This window comes from Mauremys reevesii, linkage group 2 (genome assembly GCF_016161935.1).
Source record: "Mauremys reevesii isolate NIE-2019 linkage group 2, ASM1616193v1, whole genome shotgun sequence".
Classification (NCBI taxonomy): Eukaryota; Metazoa; Chordata; order Testudines; family Geoemydidae; genus Mauremys; species Mauremys reevesii.
This window is the reverse complement of record NC_052624.1, coordinates 3,604,062-3,628,692: the sequence shown is the minus strand read 5'-3', so window position 1 is coordinate 3,628,692 and position 24,631 is coordinate 3,604,062. Positions and strand designations below refer to the sequence as shown.

The 24,631-nt window shown below is 43.0% G+C and overlaps 1 protein-coding gene and 1 long non-coding RNA gene across 6 annotated transcripts in view; one reads left to right on the top strand and one right to left on the bottom strand.

Moving 5' to 3' along the window:
* Positions 1 to 18,336, bottom strand: part of SMARCC1 (SWI/SNF related, matrix associated, actin dependent regulator of chromatin subfamily c member 1) — a 159,595-nt gene extending 141,259 nt beyond the window's left edge. The window contains exons 1-4 of one of the 2 annotated variants that reach the window (XM_039523511.1): positions 18,072 to 18,336; positions 6,378 to 6,497; positions 3,055 to 3,140; positions 1,680 to 1,706 (exon numbers count right to left, since the gene is read on the bottom strand). In XM_039523511.1, the coding sequence (XP_039379445.1) occupies positions 1,680 to 1,706; positions 3,055 to 3,140; positions 6,378 to 6,497; positions 18,072 to 18,311 (473 nt within the window). In that variant the 5' untranslated portion in view covers positions 18,312 to 18,336. The remainder of the gene's footprint in view (positions 1 to 1,679; positions 1,707 to 3,054; positions 3,141 to 6,377; positions 6,498 to 18,071) is intronic. The other variant, XM_039523512.1, reaches the window with a different exon arrangement.
* A 331-nt stretch (positions 18,337 to 18,667) lies between these two features.
* LOC120397539 overlaps positions 18,668 to 24,631 on the top strand; it is an 84,677-nt gene continuing 78,713 nt past the window's right edge. The window contains exon 1 of one of the 4 annotated variants that reach the window (XR_005593851.1): positions 18,668 to 18,908. This is a non-coding gene — a long non-coding RNA (uncharacterized LOC120397539). The other 3 variants (XR_005593849.1, XR_005593852.1, XR_005593850.1) reach the window with 3 other exon arrangements.

The window sequence follows — 24,631 nt, the reverse complement described above, 5'->3', positions numbered from 1 at the left end:
GGAAATCTTTTACAATAACCCAAGTTATTAATCTAATGATGCAGAGACACAGTAATGTGACTTCTTTCTGAAGTCATGGGATGGATTCGTTCAAATCTAAAATGATTTACTTTCCCACCTCAATATTAAGGATTTGGGTGACAGCTGTAAAGAATTTTAAAGGTTAGGATATATATTTAGATACAACAAGAGCCTGCAATTTGACAGGCTCCATGAGTTTCTGATCTCCAACAATTCACCTTGCATTATTAATTTGTTAAATGCTAGCAGTGTGGTTATCTGCAGTAAGTGGTTGTGAGCTTCACTTTGGCAACCAGAAGGATTAGAAACAAAGCTGCTGATAAAGAATTCAGTATCAGGTTCTTAGTTGGGGTGTATGACTTTCTGTCCAAGCATAGTACTACACACAATAAAAGGGATTAAGTGGTTGTTAGTGTACAAAGTGTAGTAAGCGGCAGTATACTTAAAATACACAAAACACCTAAGATTGTTACAGCTCGTAAATATGTAATGACATTAAATTCAGTTTTACACATCTTGATGTGCAAGTTTGAATTTTACAATTTCAAAAGCTCACATTAATCTAAATATTTATAACCTCACAATCTCATGTAATTTTATGTTAATTTACTAATTTAAGCAAGAGCATTACAGCTACCACTTTACCTTTATCTATCTGAGGCCCTTAAGTATTGCAGCACATATGGTCCTCCACATGGGGGGATCTTTAGAATACACCAGAGAGGTGCACATCACTAGACATTCACATTTGTGAAAGGTTGTTTCTTTCCCCAGTGGTTTCAATTTTCAGGCAGTGATATGGGATTTTGTTCACAGAGGACTGAGTTTGTTGTAATGCCCAACATAACAGAAAGAAGTTAAGGGCAATCACTTATTTTTGTATGCTTGTCTTTCAACCGTAAAGTTCTCTATATTTAAATGTCAATATTACATGTCAACATAAATGTCATCTTAAAGTCTTAAAGTGACTGACAGAACAAGAAATCTTAAAAAGTTGCATATGGAACACTTCTGGACTGGTAGAGGGCGAGCTTGATGATCTATAATGTATTATTCTAACTGCCTTGATTAAAAAATCTTGCCCCAATATACACATGCTGACATCATTTCACAATCTTTTGGTCAAAATGTGATCTTCTGATAGCTGCTCTGATTGAGATTAATGGGACAAAGTTAAGCATTAGGAAAGTGGACACAAAGAAAATTAAAATACCGATCATGTTCACAAGCATTTTCAGACTCAGACTCTACTATTTCAACCATTTTCAAAACACGTGTTAAGGCTTAAACATCTCTATAAATCAGGTCACTTATTTAGGTGCTTAGCTTTAACCAACCATGTTTGAAAATTTTGGTTCAAGTCAACACTAAGGATTCATTTCACTTTGTTCATACATTCACATTTTTACCATAATTTTATTTAACCTTCCCTAAAAGCACTCGTTATTTCTTAACATATAAAACAGCAGCATATACTGTACTGGGCAATTTAAAAAAAAAAAAGTCACTTAAAAGATCACTAGGAGGTCCTCCTATCTTCTTGTTTAACTAATTATTTCTAGAAACTAAGTCTAGAGCAACAAGCTTTAGAGAACATCTGTTTGAATTACAATAAGGTACGTCCAGCTGCACTGGATAAGTGCATTTTTCAGACATACCTATTATGACCAGGAAAGGTACTTCTCCTATAAGACAGATCATTCACAAACAGGTTAACCAAGAGCGACAATGCATACCATTGAAAAAACAAAGAATCATGCATCAGGCACATCATATTATTTGGTGAAGTCAGTGAAGGGAACATTCCAGGTTCTACATCTGATCCTCAATGTTAAATTCTCAAGTATCATTTCCTTCCCCACTCCACATGCATACACACACAAGACACTACCAGCTAGTTTTGAGAGATCAGCAAGAGAGGGAGGAGAGAGGATGTGGCCAAATGTCAGAGTTTTGCTCTCAGATTTCTGTAACTGGGAAATAAGTTTGTCTGAAAAGAAAATAATATTTACTGTGTAGGAGCTAGCTGAGGTGCTTTTCCACTGAGACTCAGAGGAAACACAAAGCCCCCGAAAGACATACTATTCAGAATATCTCAGGCAGCAGTTGTCTGTGGCTGGGTATTCGCATTGTAGGAAAGGGAGAAGGGACTGCCAATAGTTAAATTATGGCAGCTTCTTATTCTTTCATGCCCTGCAAATGCCATTAGGGGGCACAGCACCATCTACCTTACAAAAATAATACTAAAACAGGGCTTATTTTTGCCTTTTGATTTGATCTTCAGGGGGTAATCTGAACCCAGGTACACTCACGGGCCTTCATAGCATTTGAAAAATAACTACATAAATGAAGGGGTAATTTCTGCCTTATTTTTAACTGAGTTATTGCTCTTTTATATTGACTATTTTTAGTTCCCAATTGGAGATTTTGCAATTTTCTCAATGATAATTTACTTATTTTGTAACTTCCCCTCTTGGGAAAAGACTTCTGAATTATAATGTACACATGATAAACACCACTGGACTCCAAATGGACAGTTTTGAACACATTAATATTTATATAGGCAGTGGTTTTATGAAACTTGCATTCTTTATTTATGAACACAGATGAACAGTTACAAAGCATTTTCTATTTATTAGTATCTATGTGGTGCTTTGTATTTGTAGACATTAATTAATCCTAACAATATCCTAGGACACAAGTAAAAATAATCCACATCTTACAAATGTGGAAACTGAGGCACAGAGAGATTCAGCTATTTGGCCAATATTACACAGCAAATAAATGGCAAAAATGGGATTATAAACTCAGGAGATCCTAACTCCCACCCTGAAGCTACAGCCATCAGTTCACAATACTTCTCGCCTTTAAATAACTTTAAATAGAGCATCAGCTAGAAAAATTTATTCCTCTTCTCAACTCCCTTTCCCACTCAACTCTTCAAGGAAGTGTATTAAATTGCAAGTAGTTTGAATAGGCATTTCATTTGTTTAGTTTCATGCAGAAGGTGTATAAATTCAAGTAAAAACTTACCAGCCCTGTTCATTCTTATACTTGTAAGCAGCACCAAGAATATGACATAATGTACCTCCAGCTTTAAAATCCATGAAGCACTTGGCCTAGAATCAGGAGACAGAAGTGCGAACCAAAAGTGACATTGTCAATGCTATGATAGCAAAGATACGCTTTGCATCATTAAATGTACACAACTCTGTACAGAACACAAATCCAACGAACTCACAAATGTACCATTCCATTTTCATCTGGGGCTTACTTTATAAAGCTTTACTCTTCACTCACTTAAAAACATTCCAAGTAGTAAAAAAAACAAAAACAAATACACATTCAAAATTAAGCAGTTTAATTGTAAACACACAGAGAGATCAGATGCATCCTAAATTTCATCTTAATACATTCCATTCCTTTATATTTCTATTTCCCACAGATCGGGGGCTCAAAGGCCAACTCTGATACGTATTTTCATATTTATGTGGAAGTCGATGTTCTAATGAATCCCAGAAATGTAGGGCTAGATGACTCCCCAAGGTCTCTTCAACTCCAGCCCGCTGTGCTGTGGCAGGATCAAGTAAACCTAGACCATCCCTGACATGTGTTTGCCAAAGTTAAACAAAAACAAAAAACCTAACCCTCCGATGGGAATTCCACAGCCTCGCTTGGAAGCCTGTTCCAGAACTTAACTACCCTTATAGTTAGAAAGTTTTTCCTAATATCTAATCTAAATCTAATCTAAATTTGATTTTCCTCATGGAGTCATAGTGACCCTTTTCCATTCTTCATCTCAGGATAGTTTGTAGTTGTGTGTATAATACTGTCTGCTTGAAAAAACTACCAGATCTCCTGAACTCCTTTTTTCTCTAGATTTTCTTCCCACCGGACCTTACCTACCAGTTCTTTGAGTTTGTTAAAACCTGTTTTTTTTAAGTCCATTGTCCTTATTCTGTTGCGCTCATTTCTTCCTTTCCTTAGGATCATGAACTCTATAATTTCATGACCACTTTCTCCCAAATTGCCTTCCATCTTCAGATTCGCTACCAATTCCTTCATGTCTGTCAGAATCAAGTCTAAAATAGCTGTCTTCCTGATTACTTCCTCCACTTTTTGAAACATAACATTGTCCTCAATACATTCCAAGAACCCAAGAACTTACTGGAAATGTTATGTTTTGCTGCATCACTTTTTCAACAGCTACCTGGGTAGTTAAACTCTTTCATTACTACCTGGTCTTGGGGTTTGGATACCTCTGTTATTTGTTCTAGAAATGCCTCATCCACCGCCTCTTCTTGATTTGATGGTGCACAGTAGACCTCTACCATGACACCACCCCTATTTTTTAACCCTTTTATCTTCACCCAGAGAATCTCAACTGATCTGCCTCCCACTTCCTTCTGGATCTCAGAACAAGTGCATATATTCTTGATGTATAATGCAGCACTCTTCCCCAAGCCCCCTGGCACAGGATTCTTACATATTGTAAGAACATAATGTATCAGAGAAGAGCAACAAGAATGATTAAAGGTCTAGAGAACATGACCTATAAAGGAAGGCTGAAAGAATTGGGTTTGTTTAGTTTGGAAAAGAGAAGACTGAGAGGGGACATGATAGAAGTTTTCAGGTATCTAAAAGGGTGTCATAAGGAGGTGGGAGAAAACTTGTTCATCTTAGCCTCTAAGGATAGAAAAGAAGCAACGGGCTTAAACTGCAGCGAGGGAGGTTTAGGTTGGACATTAGGAAAAAGTTCCTGTCAGGGTAGTTAAACAGTGGAATAAACTGCCTAGGGAGGTTGTGGAATCTCCATCTCTGGAGATATTTAAGAGTAGGTTAGATAAATGTCTATCAGGGATGGTCTAGACACTATTTGGTCCCGCCGTGAGGGCAGGGGACTGGACTCAATGACCTCTCAAGGTCCCTTCCAGTCCTAGAGTCTATGAATCTATAAACAAGTTTAAGAGACATCACATGATTCTACATTTCAAGTCACTGGAAACTCCATAAAGAGGAATGGTGAGGTAAATAAAAGGCTTAAATGTACAGTTCAGTCACATATTGTTTAAATCAGAAAGGTGTTCGAGTCTTAGAGACTTGCACTAAAGCAAAGAAATGCTTTTTCTTTTAAAAAAACACTTCATTTGAATCCTGGTTTGGTTTTTTTTAAAAACAAAAACAAAACCTATAGAACTCTAGAACAGTTTGTGACACCATCCAGCTTGAACACTACAACCTACTTTATTCATAACCTTTGAGTTACACAGCAGCTCTACTCCGTGGAGGGTGTGTGTGCATGTGTGTGCGTGAGAAATCTAGACAAGAGTGCCTGCTTGCAAAATGGGTTCTTTTCCAAGGTATGAATTGTAAATCTGCTACAGTTTTAGATGAAACACACTACCTAAGTCCAAAGTAGAATTAGCTTTGGCCATTACATTTACCCTTTATATTCCCACAGATTATCATGATTTTGCAATTTAGTTTTCCTAATTTTTAAAAAGTATTTTTCCTCTCTCATTTCGATGTGCGAGGCCAGCACAGTGAAGAAACTAATTATATAAAAGCAACAGTGAAATTTTCCATGCAAGAAGTGCTATCAATTGCACTTTGTAAACCAACTAGAAAAAATTAAGGTTTTCCTTATAATCTTTCAGTGACAGTAATGGGGGGCATGGATCAGTGTTCATGTCGCACTCCCCATCAGTATCTGGCCCAAGCTGGGGAAATTCATGATCCAACCAGCGGACCAAATTTGGTGATGAATCCTGGAAACATGCCACCTGAGGCACGTTGCGCACATGCTAAGAAAAACTGACAGTAATATTAAAGTGCTATTTGCAATACGATCAGGAAAAACAATTTCTGGGCAGATGAGTGATTTTCAGATTGATTGTATCCATTTAATAGCGTCTAATTAAAACATAGCCATAATTATGAGGAATAAGCTATGGAATCTGGTGAAAATTTTTTGACCAAAGTTGAAACTTATAAAGTTATCAGTATTGCTGGGTTTCTCTGATAAAGATCAAATCAAGTTACAGTAAAATATTCCCAGATTTGACCCTACAAAAATTACTATGCCATTGGAAAATTAAAACCATTCCTCACTTTCAAATGAGCTGCTGAATATTGAAATGGCAGGATGTTTATAGCTTGAAGCTTGTTTCACAAGACAGGAGGACCAAGCTATTCATCCATCTGCATTAAGCACTGGCAGCGACTGTAGAACAGCCACAAATCTACCTTCTCAGCTGGAAGTGTGCCATTGTGTCATTTGGCAACAAAAATATTGGATGAACAAGAATGAAGTATACTGCTATAATGGCAGTCGCTCATGGCATTCAAATACTCACAGGAAGTTTGGTGAAGGCAGGATTGGTGACATGTTTCCCAAAGGCATCTTCCTGGAACTGCAGCAGCTGCACCACCAGCCCAGCCAATGTTTTATTGGTTGGAGCATCTGCCTGAACATACTGAAAGACACAAACACATACTTACTGGAGATGGGGGAGAATGAATTGCCAAAGGAACTGCACTATCTAAGACCAATTCCAGCAAGCTTCAGGGCACTTTTTTTTTTTTTGCGCTAGCTTTTAGACTCATAATCTTTAAAATACATAAACAAAACTCAGTTTTAGTTCTCAGGGACTATGCTTTCAATCCCAAATAAACCATACTGCCATAATCCACGAGAGGGGATAAGGTATGTATTTCTGTAATACAGCTCAATACAGCCGCAAAGAGTGGACATTTGTCTATTTTGGGGTTTTCATTATTTATTAGTTTTTACAGTCATGGATTTTATGTTCTTTAACAGTCATCTAACTTCATGAAGAGCAGCTATGTTAGAATAGTCATTATAGTCAGCCACATTTACGAAATCTTTTTTTCCTGTTTATTTAATATATTGCTTTAAACTGATGCACAATAGTCTGTACTTTAAGATTTAGTCTAAGAGTTGGCAAGTATCTGTGGTTCGTTATTAATTCACTGGATTCGATATTCTTCAGAAAAGGATTAAATACTTCATTAGAGATAGAAATCAAATCGAGTTCTAAGGCTAATTCCGGCTCTCAGATATATACAACTCACTAGGAAAACACTGTCTACTCCTCTCGCAAAAGAGTTACCCTGTGAATACCACATTAATTCTTCCAGTTGCATCTCTTCACTAACCTTTAGTGTGTTCATGCACAATCAGGAAAAATATACCCAGAAGACCAAATTTCTGCTATTTTGCAACAATCTACAATCAGGTAATTTTTCTCCAGGATATATTTATTTCCCCAGGCACAGTACTTCAGTGCATGACCAGTTCATACATAATCTGAAAGGCTAATGTTAGTTGGTCAGTAAGCAGACTAATCATTGAGCCATTTACCTGGTGAACAACTGATATAATACCCAACTAGAATGCCTTATTTCTTCCACTGTGTCTGTCTAGCCAGACTCCTATATATACTTCTGGGGGAATTCTGTGCCAAAAAATTAAAAATTCTGCACACAATATTTTAAAATTATGCGTATTTTATTTGTCAAAAGTAACACAATATAATCACACCAATTTCAATTATTTTTGGTCATTTATTTCAAAAGACCTGTCATCAAGTACGTCTTTAACAATACAGACAGCAAAAAAGATTCAGGAATTTTTTTTTTTTGACAAATAGATTCCTTACTGGGCATATTAATCCAGAACTCTGAGTAATAATTCATTTAAACTACAATACGGAACCATATTCCCCAAACCCCACAGAAGCAATGCAAAGGCTTGGGGGACTCATGGGTAATGGAGGAGCTGTGGGACAGGGAAGTAAATTGCTGGGAAGGAGCCTGGGTGTGAATTTGGGAGGGTTGTTAGGTATGGGTGGGAAAAGTATGGAACAGGGTTATTTTTGGGGGGGAGGGGAAGGATTGTTAGGGAGCTTCCCCCGTGTAGACTCTGGCCGACCCATAGCCTCTCCCATTCAGTCAGGCATATCTGCCTGTCCCCATGTGTCTTTGCACCCCGTTCATGTGTCCCTCCACCCCCACTCAGACACCTATCCCCATGTGGCCCTGCACCCCCTTATGCCCCTATGTGCCTCCCCATGTCCCTGTATCCCCACCCAGCCATCCCTTGTTCCTATGTAGCTCTGTACTCCCTCCCTCATCACCATGTGGCCCTGAACCTCCCTCCCGCTGTGGCCCTGTGCCTCCACTCCCATTCAGCCCCTGCCCCAGTTTGTCCTCCCTCACTAGCCCTTATGAGCCTGTCTGACCCCCACCCCCAGCACCCCACACTGTCTCCCCATAGCCTGTCTCCTAACCTGGCCCACTATTAAGAAGGCAGGCTCTCTCTCTTCCCTAACTGGTGGGCAGCTGCTGCTTTGTTCTATTGCTACAGCGCCATCTGATGGGCAAAACGTGGAAGTGCAAGAACATTATGGCAGAAGCTTTTTTTCAGCACAAAAAATTAAAAATATGCAGGGCTCATTAAGTATGCACATGTGCAATAGTGCAGAATTCCCCCAGGAGCGTATATATAGAGTACCGTGAGAAGTTCATGAAGCCATAATAGTTACACAGCAGTCAGAACTCCTACAAGTATTTCTATTCTTTGTTAAACCATTCTGTTACCTACATATCAGGTGCTGGTGGTCTCAATTTAGCCTGGTAAATAACCAAATAAAACCATTTAAGCCATTTACTAAAGTAGCATACAAGAAGTGAAGATTACTGTAAAGGCTATGGGTTTCTCACCATGAGATTTCAATAACTAAATGCTTAAATTTTTAAGTGTACTAACTGTAGAAGCCAGGCTGACGTATCTGGAGAATGAAGTTTTAACGATTCAAAGATTATGAACACCACATGGCAGCACAAGATTCCCCAAGCTGCCTCACCAGTGTGCGCGTCTCAGCCATGATACAGAAAGTGTAGATGGTTTCCAAACCTGTTCAATTATTCAATTATCTGCCAAAAGGGGAGACAGTTGTGGTAATTTTGTAATGTGGATAGCTTCCCACTATAAACTAGAAAGATCACCAAACCATTTCATACAGGCCACCACAGAGCTCTCTCTACTAATTGGGGCTGGATTCTATCAGGTGACTTAAAAGGGGCTCTCTCTGTTTTACCTACTAAGAGCCATTATGCCTCCTGATAACTACTCTGTTTTCTTGAAGTTTTAAGACTTATTTAACCAAGAAGGAAAGCATTTCATAACATTCATAGTGTTGTAAGTGTATATGCCTGTAAAAGAGAAAAGATGACAAATTGATGTTCCTACAGTTTAGAGCTTAAAAAACAAAAAACAAACAAAAAAAACCTCGATTAGTGTGGCTGAATCTCTTCACTTTACAACTGTTTAGATGAACAAACAGGATTGTGCTGAATCACCAACAATAGCCCTGCAATTCCCAGAAAACTGAGCCAACTGTGCACAACAAAAGTCATCACTCTACCTTGTCTGATGTCACATAACATTTTGAACTTTCAGTTTAAGTATTCAACACGTATCAACTAAATTGCATAGGAAAAAGTGTAGTTAAAATGTGCATTACTAAGCTGCAAAGTAAACATGTACAGTAGTTAACAGTGTATGAAACTGACAGCATGGGAAGTCAAGTGTCAGATGTTATAATCTTGTTTCCATTCTATTTTAATAGAAGTTTATGAAGAAAAAATCTTTATTCAACAAGAACAGCATGTGCACACATGCCCAAGAAACAAAGCTGGCAGGTCTAATTTTAGGCCTATCAGCCTCAGCAGCACCTAAATGGAGTAGCTTGCCTGTGCTTATCATTATATCTGTTAGAACATATCCTCTCACCCTCAAAAGCAGTATATGATCTGCACATGTCAAGAAGAAAAATACTACCATTTCCAAAAAGGCTATTTTGTGCACGATCTTCATCCTCTCTAAATGAACTTCCTTTATATAAGTGTTCAATAACAGTACAACCTTGCATCCGAAGAAGTGGGTATTCACCCACGAAAGCTCATGCTGCAAAACGTCTGTTAGTCTATAAGATGCCACAGGATTCTTTGTTGCTAGTACAACCTTAGTGACCATGAAAATCCATTTCACAAGGCGGATCCATTCTTCCATCTCGGACTCTTGCTTCGTTGCTGTTTGACCGCATGTGAAATCAGTTTTATTACTGTTAATTTTCCCTGAAATATGTAATTTAAAATGGTTTGAATACTTTTTTAAAATTTTATATAATGCATTAAGTTCAAAGCACCATAAGAAGTGAGCCAACCCTTAAAATTTCTAAAAAGTAGGTAAGTATGAAGTGTTCCTTGTACAGATAGACATTCTCTTCTGTGCTTCAGTTTTTCTGTGTCTAAGGCCACATTAAGAGTCAGTAACCAAACTAGGATTAGAACTCTAAACATCTTGACTCCCCAATCCATACTCATTCCTTCAGACCATATTGCTTACCAGCACTCAAAACAAGGTACATTTTTTTGTTTCTGAAACTTTCTTCAGGCTACTGTAATAAAATTAAAAACGTAAAAAAGAGCACAAAATGGAACCTCACTCCAGAATACCAATATTTAGAAAAAATAAAATATATATTTTAGCTGCTACTTTATAGTTAGAATTCCAGTGTGCCCACCCCCCAGGAAAATGTACCTTGGGGTTTGGATATATTTGGAAGAGTACACTTTTTTCACTCTTATTTCTTAACGGAGACTTGTGAATCCCACTCCCACCTCTCGCAGAGTTAAGTCAAACTTGAGGGCTATCAAGTTGTTGGAAAAGGAAATAATCAGCAATAGAATATAGCAGCCCTGATGCGGTCTCAGATTTGCTGTGTTACCTTGAACATGGACATGTCATTTAACCTATACGCCTCAATTTCCCCTTCTACAATAAGAGGATAGAAAACTTCACTACGTCAAAGGAAAAGCTTAGAGGCTCCTTTCTCATTCACTATTTGGAAGTTTGAAAGTTGTACAAGAGGGCCTTGCTATGGGCTTTTGCCAGCAATATTAATCCAACCAGATTCTTATTTGCCAGCTGATTCATAGCTGATTTTTTGGGGGAAGGAGACAGCAGTGAAGCTTACAAGAATCATTCATTTTCATATTACTTTGCCCATAATGAGCAGAGGCAGCGTATGAGCCGGCAGAGAAGGAAACAATAAAAAGTTTTAGAGTTAAGATGCCCCAGGGCAAGGGCTATGCCTTCTTTTGTGTTTGTAGACTCACCTGGCAGACTGTTGGCACTACAGAAAACAAAATAAGCCACATGCAGAAACACTAAAATGTCAGACTGATACAAAAGCAAGGAAACCCAACTTTAAGGCCATCGCTATCCTTAAATAACTCAACTATGTTGTAGCACTTTCACATAAAAGACCACCACTTTCCTGACAATTAACCATATCTAGACGCAATGATTTGAGCTAAAAGCAGAACAGTAACAATACTAGATTTGCATCTTTAGCTCCTTTTAAAAAAAAAAAAAGCTATTTTCAGATTAGTTCAAAGGAAACTAGCAGAGACACATGTGCTAATTTAATGTTCCAATGGTACTGATAAGAAACTATGGAACAAGTATGGAGATGACAAGTTTTCCAAATCCAGATACTGGTAGCTAATATGAAACAAGTTGGTGGTCTCAGTCTACAGGTACATGTCACAAACCACTAACATTAACACTTTAACAGAGCTGCCAAGGACTGAAGCAACATGGGACATCCCTCCAGGTCAGGGTTGAGGCATGTTAACAGAACTGTGTGGGGGAAGCTGGCACTGCTGTCTGTGCTATAACTGTTTTGTGGCTAAATAGCAGACTTTGAGCACCACTGCCATCAAGCCAACTCTTTCAACTAGCCCAGAGGCCCCTTATTAAAATTTAAAGGAAAACCAGAAACCTTGTTTTATTAAACAAAATTAGTCTATTGCATTAGTAAAAATTAGACCAATTTGAGAAACAAAATTTTGTGGCTCAGATTACTTCAGTATTCAGTCAGAATCCCAAATCATACCCACTAAACACACTCAAAAGACAGCCAATCCTCATGTTACTTGCATTCTCAGGCAGCACACCAGCTGTTTATCCATTTGTTTTTATTGCAGATCTCAACCATACCATCTGTCAGTGCTTTTTGTAGCCACCAACCTGATTTTCAGAAGCACTGAGCACCCACAGGCTGCAGCTACTTGGAGGTGCTTAACATAACTGAAAATCATGCCCATGGACTACATCTTTGGTCTGAAATCAACACCAAATTTGATTAAGACAAGTACAAAGTACTTGACTCGGGGAGGAAAAAAATCAAATGCACAACTACAAAATGGAGAATAATTGGCTGGGCAGTAGTACTGCTGACAAGGATCTGGGGGTTATAGTGAATCACAAATTGAATATGAGCCAACAATGTGATGCAGCTATGAAACAAAGCTAATATTGTGGGGTGTATTAGCAGGAGTCCTGTATGTAAAACACAGGAGTAACTGTCTTGCTTTTACTGCCACTGGTGAGGCCACAGCTGGAACACTGCATCAAGTTCTAGTTACTACACTTTACAAAAACTGTGGACAAATTGGAGCGTCCACAGGAAAGCTACAAAGATTAGGTCAGGTTTTCTAAACCTTTTATGTAAGGACAGGTTAGGAAACTGGGCATGTTTAGCCTTGAGAAAAGACAACTGAGGGAGGGACTGGATAGTCTTCAAATTGTTAAGACCTATTATAAAGGAGGACAGTGATCAATTGTTCTCCATATCCACTGAAGGAAGGACAGTAAGGGCTTGGCTACACTTACAAATTTGCAGCGCTGCAGCAGGGTGTGAAAACACACCCTCTGCAGCGCTGCAAACGCGCCAGCGCCCGCGCGTGTGTAGTCAAGCCCCAGCGCCAGAGGCCGCCGCGCCCAGCGTCCTTCCCACAGGGGGACAGGGAGCTGGAGCTGGGAGAGGAGAGAGTTTTTTTCGCGCTGCTGGCTGGACTCTTTGATGCCGCTGCGCGCAGCGCTTGCGCATGCAAGCTTGCAGCAATAGTAACAGGCTTTATCAGCAGCATGGGAGATTTAGGGTATGTCTTCATTACCCACGTATCAGAGGGGTAGCCGTGTTAGTCTGGTTCTGTAGAAGCAACAAAGAATCCTGTGGCACCTTATAGACTAACAGACGTTTTGCAGCATGAGCTTTCGTGGGTGAATACCCACTTCTTCGGATGCAAGCAGTGGAAATTTCCAGGGGCAGGTGTATATATAAGCAAGCAAGAAGCAAGCTAGAGATAACGAGGTTAGATCAATCAGGGAGGATGAGGCCCTGTTCCAGCAGCTGAGGTGTGAAAACCAAGGGAGGAGAAACTGGTTCTGTAATTGGCAAGTTTATGGCTTATGTAAATGGCTTGCCAATTACAGAACCAGTTTCTCCTCCCTTGGTTTTCACACCTCAGCTGCTGGAACAGGGCCTCATCCTCCCTGATTGATCTAACCTCGTTATCTCTAGCTTGCTTCTTGCTTGCTTATATATACACCTGCCCCTGGAAATTTCCACTGCTTGCATCCGAAGAAGTGGGTATTCACCCACGAAAGCTCATGCTGCAAAACATCTGTTAGTCTATAAGGTGCCACAGGATTCTTTGTTGCTTCATTACCCACGTTAAAGCACTACCGTGGCTGCGTAGTCGCGGCTCCAGTGCTGGGAGAGAGCTCTCCCATTGGTGTGTAAAAAAAAACAACCCCACACCTCCGGGAGGGGAGTGGCTCCTAGCGCTGTAGCACTGTCTGCACTGCCACTTTACAGCGCTGAAACTTGCATCGCTCAGGGGTGTGTTTTTTCACACCCGACCAAGAAAGTTTCAGCACTGTAAAGTGGCAGTGTAGATAAGGCCCTAGGTTAGATATTAGGAAAACCTGTCTAACTATAAGGGTCCTTAAGCTCCGGAATAGGCTTCCAAGAGAAGTTGTGGAATACCTCATCATTGCAGGTTTTTAAGAACAGGTTAGACAAACACCTGTCAAGGATAGTCTAGGTATATTTGGCTCTGCCTCAGCACAGGGGGATGGACTAGATGACTTCTTTAGGTCTCTTACAGCCCTACAGTTATTTGATTCTATAAATCTTTAATGCCAAAGCTATTTGTTGATCTCCTTAGCACAAAAAGTGTTGGATGTTAAATGAAGAAAATGGGTGTTCGAAATTAAAGACCATCCATGATTTTAAGAAAATGTTTCCAGTAGAACTAAATAAATGGCCCAGAATAAAGTAGTTAGAGGTATTTAAATAGAAAGCAATTAGTTGGGTAATCATTAATATAACATGATGCTAGTTGCTGTACATGCACATCATGGCCTGATAACTGGTGTCTCTGAGCATTAGTTAACTATAAATAATAAACTATATTAAATAACGTACTCAACTTTTCATAGTTTGAATTACAGATTTCTGTGTAAAAATAGTATTTTATCTAGTACCTATCCCACATAATGTGCATTAGGTTGAAGAATATCTCAGTCCTGACCATAAAAGACAGCATAATTCCCAGTTATGTCAATAGATTTGCATACAGATCATGAATAAAATTGTTTCTGTAGTCACTGAACTTTTAGAGTTCCTTGCCATCAATTCAGTATCACTAAAAGTATCACTGTTTTAACTAGCAGTTTTACTTGACTTATGGCTCAATTGTTCATATTAATTCATCTACCCAAACTTAGTCAATAGAAAAATAAGGTGACCACTATATCTGCTTCTTGTTTCTCTTCCTTCCCCATTCTCCATTTCTCTTCTCTTTCCTGTGTTTATGTGCATCTTCTGTTCTTCCTTCTGGATTTCTTTCACTACAGCAACTCCCAATTCCCACCCTCCTTCCATGGACTTCATGCCCATGCCTTTCCTCCATGTATCCCACTGAAATGATCAACAATGAAAGTTATTTTTGATGTTAGTGTCATCATTGGTCTTTAGAGCTCATATCCTAATAAGATTAATAAAGCGTGAGGGAATTCACCGTTAGAGTTAGTTTCAGGTTGTCTGCAGACTCAGGAAGATGACACTGCATTGATTTATATTTGATTCACAGTTAGAAAATTACCTGTGTAATCCAAAGCTAGAAACTTACTTTTTCTTTAAAAAGCCTGGATTCTACAGTATCCATGTGTGATGCAGGCCACAAATTTTTCAACCAGACACAAACTGTTCAATTTATTAAGGACACTATCCTGCACCAGTTGAAGTCAATGGAAGTTTTACCATTAATACAGTAAAACTAAAATAGTTCACTATAAAAATGGTAACCTGTGAAAACTGGTATTAGTCTTATTATTAGAAAGGATAAACATTTACATCTGATGCTCTAGTTTTACTAACATCTAAAGATATTTGACCATACAAATCCCCTTGTTTGCCAAAACGGAGAAGCAGTTTTTAATTTTTTCCCAGTTTTTAAACAGACTATTCACCTCTCTTTTATAGAGGGCTTAAAAAAGCCACTTGCCAAGAATGATTAGATATCTTTTCCAGCTAAGTCCTATCAACTTTGCAGAATCTAAGTTTTCATGTAAGAAAAATATTAAGTGTCTGGCCATTATGGTTAAAATTACCTTCACATTTAACCAATGAATTGCTGTATTAAGCCTACACTATGATGGATCCAATGCCTCTCTTGACGCTAAGAGTCTTAATAAGCTACAACACAGTGAAAAAGTTCTCCCCAGTTTTCACAACTACAATCCAGAATCCTATGTGCAGCAGTGAAATTAACAAGAACTGAGTTAACACCATTTTGATATCCTTGCTTGTGGAAAGCTCTGAACAGCAAGAGGGCAGGCACTGATTCTATTCCCTATGAAGGAGGACTCAAACTAGGCTAGAAGAGTGGTAAAGCAGTGAACAAAATCTCCTCTCACATTAGCTGAGGAATCTGGGATGGAAATCTTGGGAAACGGAGTGAAAGAACACTCCTTTCCTTCAGGACCTAGAAATATTGGAGGAACCTCATGCTTATAGAAACCAATTAGGCTTCAGGTTGATATGAATGATGGAATCCCATCACAGTCCAGGAACAGCAGGTTTTCTAACACCCCCCCGGCTGTTTAGGTGAAGGATGGGGAAATATGTGGCTTCTCATCTGGGCTTTGCTCCAGATAATGCTCCTCAACTTTCATCTGGGACTTTGGCTAGAAGACTTAGTCCTTTGGTACTAAGTATCCGGTAACACTTCAAAGACCCACATGAATTGTGGCAGGGGAAAAGGGAGAAGATGGGATAAACTAGAGAAATACAATACGGAGAGACTTAAAAAGAAAATAAGGCAGAGAACACGAGTGGAAATACACAGAGTGAAAGAGAGAAGACACTGAATAAGATAATGCAGGACAAGTGATAACTTTACATGCTATTATAGGAAAAGACATGGAGCGAGCAAGGAAAGGGAAAAGTATAACAAAAGCAAGAGATATATAATTTAGTTTTTTAAGCTTTAATAAATAAGAATTTGATTAGCATGTTTAAAATACAGTTTAGCAAGTATTTTTATTTAAATTGCAGGAGTCGTGGCTTTGAGAGAGTATTGGCCACACAAATATATAATCAAAAAGCTGCCCTGGAGTTACAAATCAGTTTAAAAACATTGTTAAACCACAGCAAAACCCTGTGCAGACAATCTTATTTTGATTTAAAAGTGGGTTATTTTGGTTTAGCTTAAATCTATAAGGAATCTACTTCACCCAAATCAATATGTGCCATTCAAACTGAAATAAAATTGTACACAAGGGGTTATGCTCAGGTTTAAATACACTAACTTAACATCATTAGCTAAACCAGTGCAAGTTTGCATGCAGATGAAGTCACAGTCCTCAGAAAAATAGTCATTGGGTAATTTTTTCTTGTTTTTATATTTAGACAATGGAGCCCTCAACCTAATAAGGTTATAGAAATGATGGATAGTCCAGATAGTTAGGGGTACTAGCCTGGGACTCAGGAGACCTGGGTTTAATTCCCTACTCTACCGCAGACTTTCGACAAGGTCTTGGGTAAGTCATTCTCTGAGAGACAATCCTCATCTGTAAAATGGGATAACAGCACTTTGTCTCCTTCTATCTCATAAGAGTGTCTGAAGATAAACAGATTGTGCTCAGATACTGCAATAACACAGGCTGTACAACTACCTAAGCTAAAGACCATCAGCAATGCAGTTTTAAATAAAAGTTAACTTAAAACCCCAGTTTCTCTCCATTATATGATAATCATGCTCAGCATGACTGGTGCCTCCTGGTGCTGGTGCTATACATGTCACAGAGATTACAGTCCAGTACACATTATATATTCCAACAGCTGCACACAAAGAAACTACAGTTAAGACTAAGATCAAGAGAGCTCCCTGTAAAGTTGTGTAACCGGTGAAAACTAGGCTCAACCTGATGTTTAAGACTTGTATTCAGTGTGGATTCAGTCAGGCTGAAGCGGAGAGAAAGGCGCAGGGGTAGGACTGGCGAAGCCACCACAGCCTGGGGAGCGGAGCGGGATGCTCCGGGGCCAGCGAACGCTGCAGAGTCACGTTACCAGCCCGCTGGTCGGTAAACCGGGCCCGCTGAACCCCAGCCCGCCTAGGGCCGGGATCCCGCTCCCACCACCCCCAAAGGAGCGGCTGGCCCTTTGTTACCGCTCCCGGACTACCTGGGGCGCTTCGCCGGCTACGCCAGCCCCGAGGCCCCGCCGCCCCTTCCTGGAGCGATTCCCTGGACCCCCCCCTCCGGCTCACTCAGCTCCTCGGGCCGGGCCGCCCCTTCTTGGAGCGCTTCCCCAGATCCCCCCCGGGCACCCTCGGGTCCCCGCGGGCAGGGCCGCCCCTTCCTGAAGCGATTCCCCGGATCCCCCCGGGCACCCTCGGGACGGGCCGCCCCTTCCTGTAGCACTACCCTGGACCCCCCCGGCTCACTCAGCTCCGCGGGCCGGGCCGCCTCTTCCTGTAGCACTACCCTGGACCCCCGGCCCAGCAGCTCCCCGCTTCCCTAGACCCCCCCCCTCCGCGGGCCGCCCCTTCCTGCAGCGCTTCCCCGGAGTCCCCCGCCCCCCCAGCCCCCGCGGGCCGGGCCGCACCTTCTTGTAGTGCTTCCCCAGCCAGACCCGCACCGCGTCCAGCTGGGACACCGTCTCCGGGCTCTCCCAGAACTTGCCCGTGGGGCCGCCGTCCTTCCGCCGCGATACGGACAGCGCCGCCAGCCCCGCCGCCGCCCCGGGGCCGGGGCCGCCACCTGCAGTCACTGCCGCTGCCATTGTTACCCTCGCCGAGCGCCGCCACCGCGGCCCTGCGCCTCCCACTCGCCTCCCTCCGCGCATGCGCCGAGCCCCGTACGCTCCGCCCCTTGGAGCATGCTCGGGAATACCGCTCCCTGCCCCCGCCACCGCCGTGCACGCGCCGGTTCCCCACCCCCCCGCGCCGCCACCGCCTCTGCGTCGGCACCCTGGGCCGCGCTCCACGCACGCTCCAGAAGCCTGCTATCTCTGCGCATGCGCTAGTTTCCCACTCCCTCCCTTTCCATATACACTCGCTTGTGAGATCCAGTCTAACCTTTAACACATGCCCCTCCCCCAACCCTGCTGTGCACGCATGCGTCAAACCTCAACCGCCTTGCACGGGTCGCACTAGGCCTGTACGCATGCGCTCACTAATCCAAGCTGCTCATGGGGCGCTCTGCGCATGTGCCATTTGGACAGTGATGGGGAGGGGGCTTGAGCTTCGGTTGCTGAGATTCCCAGCCTCGTTCTCGCTTCCTTGCGCTGTCGGGCGGTGCCTGCGCCCTTCCCAACTGCTGCGGTGTCGTTCCGCACGCGCCATGGGTGGGAACGGCGGGATTGTACGAGGGTCGTCCAGGCAGCCTGAAACCGCCCGTTTCCCGCCTCGCGAGTGCGCGCGACGCCCGCCTGGCGCTTTGGGTGAGCGCGGTGTCTTGCTTAGCCAAGCCGGGGAGCCAGACGCTGGGTCCCGCTGCCCTCAGAGGTCGCCCGCGCGGGCCAGTCACGGCGTCGGCTCCGCCCGCAGGCGGCTGCCTGCTGTGCTGAGGGGACTGGTAGCAGTATAAGGTTGTTATCCCGGAGGGAACACGCCCTGCCTGGGGGGTCGAGTCATAACCGAGTGCTAGGGTGACCCGATGTCCCGATTTTATAGGGACAGTCCTGATATTTGGGGCTTTGAATTATATTGGTGCTTTTGACACCCCCCCCCCATTCCCTGTCCCGATTTTTCACACTTGCTGTCTGAGCACCCTACTGGTGCTGACACGCAGGAGCCATAGTTCTGGCCCTAGAGGGGAGGGGGCCCAGTGGTCACAGACTCATCTGCCCATCACTATTCATGTCCCTGGCTTCCTCCCCTAAACCCAGTCCCTTTGCCCAGCCAGGCCTAATCATCCCTGCTCCAGCTCTGAGTCCTGCTTCCCTCTCCCTATATTCCCTCCCAGTTCCCCACTCCTGGCTGCTCATCTTGCGCTCTCTCTCTCTCCCCCACTTCTGGCTTCTAGGCTCATAGACTTTAAGGCAGTGGTCCCCAAACTATGGGGCATGCCGCCCTAGGGGGTGCCGAGGAATGTTGGGGGGGGGCAGGGAGGCAGTGTCACCCAGCCCTGCTCAGCCCCCAGCTCCACTCCGGCCCTGCTCCTGGCTGTGGTCCCAGCTGCAGCGCCTGCCACGTTCCTGGCCACAGCTCAGGGGAGTTGTGGACCGGGTAAGGGGAGGGGGGGTGTGACCAAAAAGTTTGGGGACCACTGCGTTAAGGTGAGATGGGACCATTGTGATCATCTAGTCTGACCCCTCCTGTACATTGCAGGCCACAGAATCTCAGCCACCCACTCCTGTAATATACCCCTAGCTTCTGGCTGAGTTATTGAAATCCTTAAATCATGGTTTAAACTTAGACTTCAAATTACAGAGAATCTGTCAGTTATGCTAGTTTAAACCTGCATATGACCTATGCACCATGCTGCAGAGGAAGGCAAAAAACACCAAGGTCTCTGCTAATCTGATCCAAGGAAAATTTCTTTCCTTTCTGATCCCAAATATGGTGATCAGTTTGCCCTGAGCCTGTGGGCAAGACCCACCAGGTAGATATCTGGGAAAGAACTCTCTGTAGAACTCAGGGCTTGTCTCGACTTATGGCTAAATCAGCACTGCTGTGATCGATGCAGTGGTGTGGAGTTAGCGGGTTTGGTAAAGACAAGCTAAGTCAATGGCAGAGCACTCTCCCCTCGACTTCTGTACTCCACCTCCCCAAGAGGCAGAAGGTAAGTTGTCAGCAGAGCGTCTCCTGTTGACATAGTGCAGTGTAGACACTGTAAATTGACCTAAATTACATCGACTTCAGTTACATAACTTATGTAACTGAAGTTGGTGTAACTTAGGTAGATTTACAGCTTTAGTGTAGACCAGCCCTCTGAACCCTCCCCATCTAGAGTCTCATCTCAGTCCTAGTCTCCCTCTCTAGGCTCCTCAGGCTGCTGGGGAGATGAGCCCAACCTTTCATACTGACCCCTTTTGTTTCCTTGTATTCTTTCATCAGCTTCTCTATCCCTGTCTTGGCTTAGATTGTAAATTCTCTGAGGCAGGGACTGTCTTTTTGTGCTGTGTTTGTACAGCACCTAGCACAATGGGGTCTTGGTCCATGACTATGGCACCCAAGCACTACAGTAATACAAATAATAGATATCCAGTCTCAGTCTCCTTACACACTGCTTCCCTGGCTCCTTGCCCAGCCAGTCCCAGTTTCCCTCTAGTTCCTTGTCCAATCTGTTTTAGCTCCCTCCATTTCACCTACTGGCTTCAAGTCCTAGGCTCCACCCCCCCCCAATGCTAGGCACAGTCTTTTTGCCTATCTAGTCTCTCTTTTCTCCACTTCCAGTCCCAGTCTGACCAGTCTCCTTATCCCAATCTAGTCCTTTCTCTGTCCTGGCTTTTGTTCCCTCTGCATTCAAATCAGATGGCTGCCTGGGTGCCATGAAAGGATCATGTGGTCATAGTGCACAGAACAGACAGGCTTCCTGCTCTCAGTTCTCATGCCCAGATCCATCACCACTGGGAACAGCCACTGAGGAAAAGACTGGTTTCACCTCTGTAGCCCTGGGCTGGAGGGAACATACTTGATCAGTCTGAAGGGATTGCTTATGTGAAGCCAGTCACATCAGGAGCACCCATGCTCCGTGAGGATGGAATCTTTGGAGATTTTAGCTGTTAAATATCAAAGATATTTCTACTGAGAATGTGCGAACTGTGAGTTATCAAAAACTTAACTTGTTCATGTATGGCTGGATTTTCACCCCAATGGCAAAAGGAACATCCATGCCCCAAAGGCAACCCTCCTATCAAATGTCAAGTACCTGTTCCAAAACAGTGAGTGCTACAGTTGTTCAAAAAGGATCAACAAAATGGGTTAATTTATTTTAAAAGTCCCACTCGCATACTCCAGAATTCTCTAGTACAGTCCAAATCATACTTTAAATTGTTCAAATCTGAACAGTCCATCAGCACACCAAGACAGCTCTGGCATCTCTCACCACAATCCAGTTCTCTGGGATAGGTCTGGCATCTCTCACTCCACCTCACCCCAGCCCCTCTAGCTGGACTGTTTCTCTGCTTAATTTTCAGGTTTGGAGACATCAGTGGGCTCTCTTCTACATCAGCCTTCATCCTTCTCTGGCCCTCTATTTTCATCTCTCTACCTCAGAGAGCCTTCAGCTCTCTCCAGCCACCGGTCTCTGATCAAGAGAAATTTGTAGGTGACTCCCTGGCTGCCTGATCTAGCTCCACTAGGAAACTCTCATCACTCCCTTCATGGCCATCACTTCCCTGAAGTACTCAGCATAGTAGTTGTCTGTTCTTGGGAACTCCCTCTCTGGGCTCAGAGTTCTAAACTCTCTTTCAGGGCATCTCCATGAGGAAACTAGACAGTGGCTTGTGGACTCTTTCCTTTAGGGTGTTTCTTATTTTAACTCTGAGGGATAGGACCCCCCTCCTCATTACACCACACTAGGACAGGAGTGGTGAGCCTGATTTAATTTAAGGGGCCAGCTATCCTGTTACATTTACATCACCTAAGAGTAAAACTTGCTAACAACAAGCTCCGGCTAGTGCAGAAGATGTCCATTCACCTCTGAGTGGTGCAAACAAGTATGAACATAATGTAGGTGGTCAATTCTATACTTGATTCTCCATTTGTTTCTGATGTCAGTCAAGGTGTCCATCATGCTATAAAGCCATGAATGATCTGGGATCCAATTCCCTGAAAGATGTTTCATCTATAGGCTGCTGAAGCTCTAGTTTCTGGATCCTCCCCGTTTCAACACTCTGGGCCCAATTCCCTTGTGATATGGCCCTTTGCACGGCTCAATGGGGCTGTAATTTCAGTTTAACCAGATACCTGCTAATTTTCCTATCATAGAGGGGAAATCCACTGATGATACAGAACCAGTACAGCAGTTCTATGCATCCCAACCGCAATCACCATCAGTGGGGAAAAAAGGCCAGAGTTCATCTTCACTCTTACTCTTCCTAGCTGCAACAACAGATGCTGCTCTGATTTGCACAGATGGCTGATCTGGCCCAGTATATGGGAACATAAAAACATCAAAAACTCCATTAGCCTCTCCCACTGTTCCTGTGGCAGAGTTTGCCTTCTGAGGGCAGGTCTTTCTTAATGACAGGCTCCTTGTGTGTGGAACCAGTTCTCCTTAACAGTCTGTCAGGTACTCCTGGGGGAATTCTGCACCAAAAATTTAAAAATTCGGCACGTAATATTTTAAAATTCTGCACATTTTGTCAAAATAACACTATATAATCATTCCAGTTTCAATAATTTTGGTAATTTATTTCAAAATACCTGTCAGCAATTATTTCTGTAACAATACATACACACACAAAAATTCTCCCAGGAGTAGAGAGTTGAAGAAATCCCTACAACAACCCAGTTCCTGTTTCTCTGCCCCTCCCCTTCAGAGCCCAGCCAGGGGGCCAAACACTCATACCCACTTTGCCCCAGAGCCCAGCCATGGGCCTCCCCCATCCCAGACACCGTCACCACCTCCCCTCCAGAGCCCAGCAGCAGTCCCCCCCATCCCAAACACTTATGTTTCCTACCCTCCCCAGATGCCAGCCACGGCCCCGACACTCATACTTCTGCCCCCCAGAGCTCTGGGATCCAGAGGGAGAAATGGCCTAATGTCCTATGTGCTGCCGCATTCTTCCTTCAGGATGTGCTGGGAACCCTCTAGTCCCCTCCCCTCTCCTAGGCCTAGTCTTCTATTTGTAAGCTGGGCTCTGCTGGGTCCAGCAGTCCCTAGTGGCAGCCAGCATCTCTGCAGCCCATTTCTGTGAGGGAGGGGAAAGGAAATTCTATGTGCACAACATTAATGTTTGCAAAATTCTGCATTGCGCAGTGGTGCAGAATTCCCCCAGAAGTAGTCAGAGCTCAGAGATGCTGAACTTCAGGACACAATATGAAACCCGTATGATTTATTTAGTACTGAGTAATTTTGTTTTGTGTACTTTGTAATTAGTGTGTCTAGATGTCCTAGGGATCAGTGCTCTGGAAATCAGTATAACAATAAAACAACTAGAACAGTTCTGTGGTGGGAGAAGTTCCCACCCCATCAGGAAGGGGTTAATGAGATCCTCTGGGCACAGTCAGCTGCAATCCAGAGCACCTGGGAGTCTTGCTGAACCTGGAGAAGGATTTTTTAAAAAACAAACAGGGATCCAAGCTCAGTGGGAGGTGCACCTCAGAGGGAAGTAGAACTGGGACAGAGAGCTTTCTGAACCCACCATACGGCTGCTGATGGCCCTCTGGACAAGCAGAAGGATTCTCCTTGCTTTATTTTCTGTAGAGTCCAGGAAGCTCAGCCTGGGCCCATTAGCCTCATAAAAGCCTAGAAAACTCAGCCCTAGCTCAGGGGCTGTTGACCAGTTGCTTGGCAAGGAGAGTAGGATGAACCTATATTGTGGTCTGTAAGACTGACTACTCCACCTTACCTTATTCACTTGGACTACTGTTAACCTGGGGGAGGAGAGAATTGTCTCCCTGATAGTGGTAGCTGGAAATAGACAATTCTTTTCATGCCCTGCTCCAGAGGAAGCTGGTGAGGGGAGAAACAGCACCTCTACCCACCCCAAAGGGGGTGCTCTAGAAGTAAAGCCTATGACAGGCTCCCAGTTGTCAATGAAGCTTCTGATTCGAACACCTTGTCTCTTAATCTTTGCATGAAGTACAGTAGAACCTCAGAGTTATGAACACAAGAGTTACGAACTGACTGGTCGACAATACACCTCATTTGGAACTGGAAGTATGCAATCAGGCAGCAGTACAGACCCAAAAAAGCAAATACAGTACAGTAAATCCTCGTTTAATGTTGTAATTATGTTCCTGAAAAATGCTACTTTAAGTGAAACGATGTTAAGCGAATCCAGTTTCCCCATGTAAATGGGGGGGGGGAGGTTAGGTTACAAGGAAATTTTTTCACTAGACAAAAGACATTATATACATATACAGTATAAGTTTTAAATAATTTAATACTGTACTCACCATTGATGTTTGTGAAGCTTGATTGAGGCAGGGGCGTAGCGGGGTTGGGCACGGGGACTTGCCTCGCTCTGCCCACCCGCTGCTCCTGCCAGGG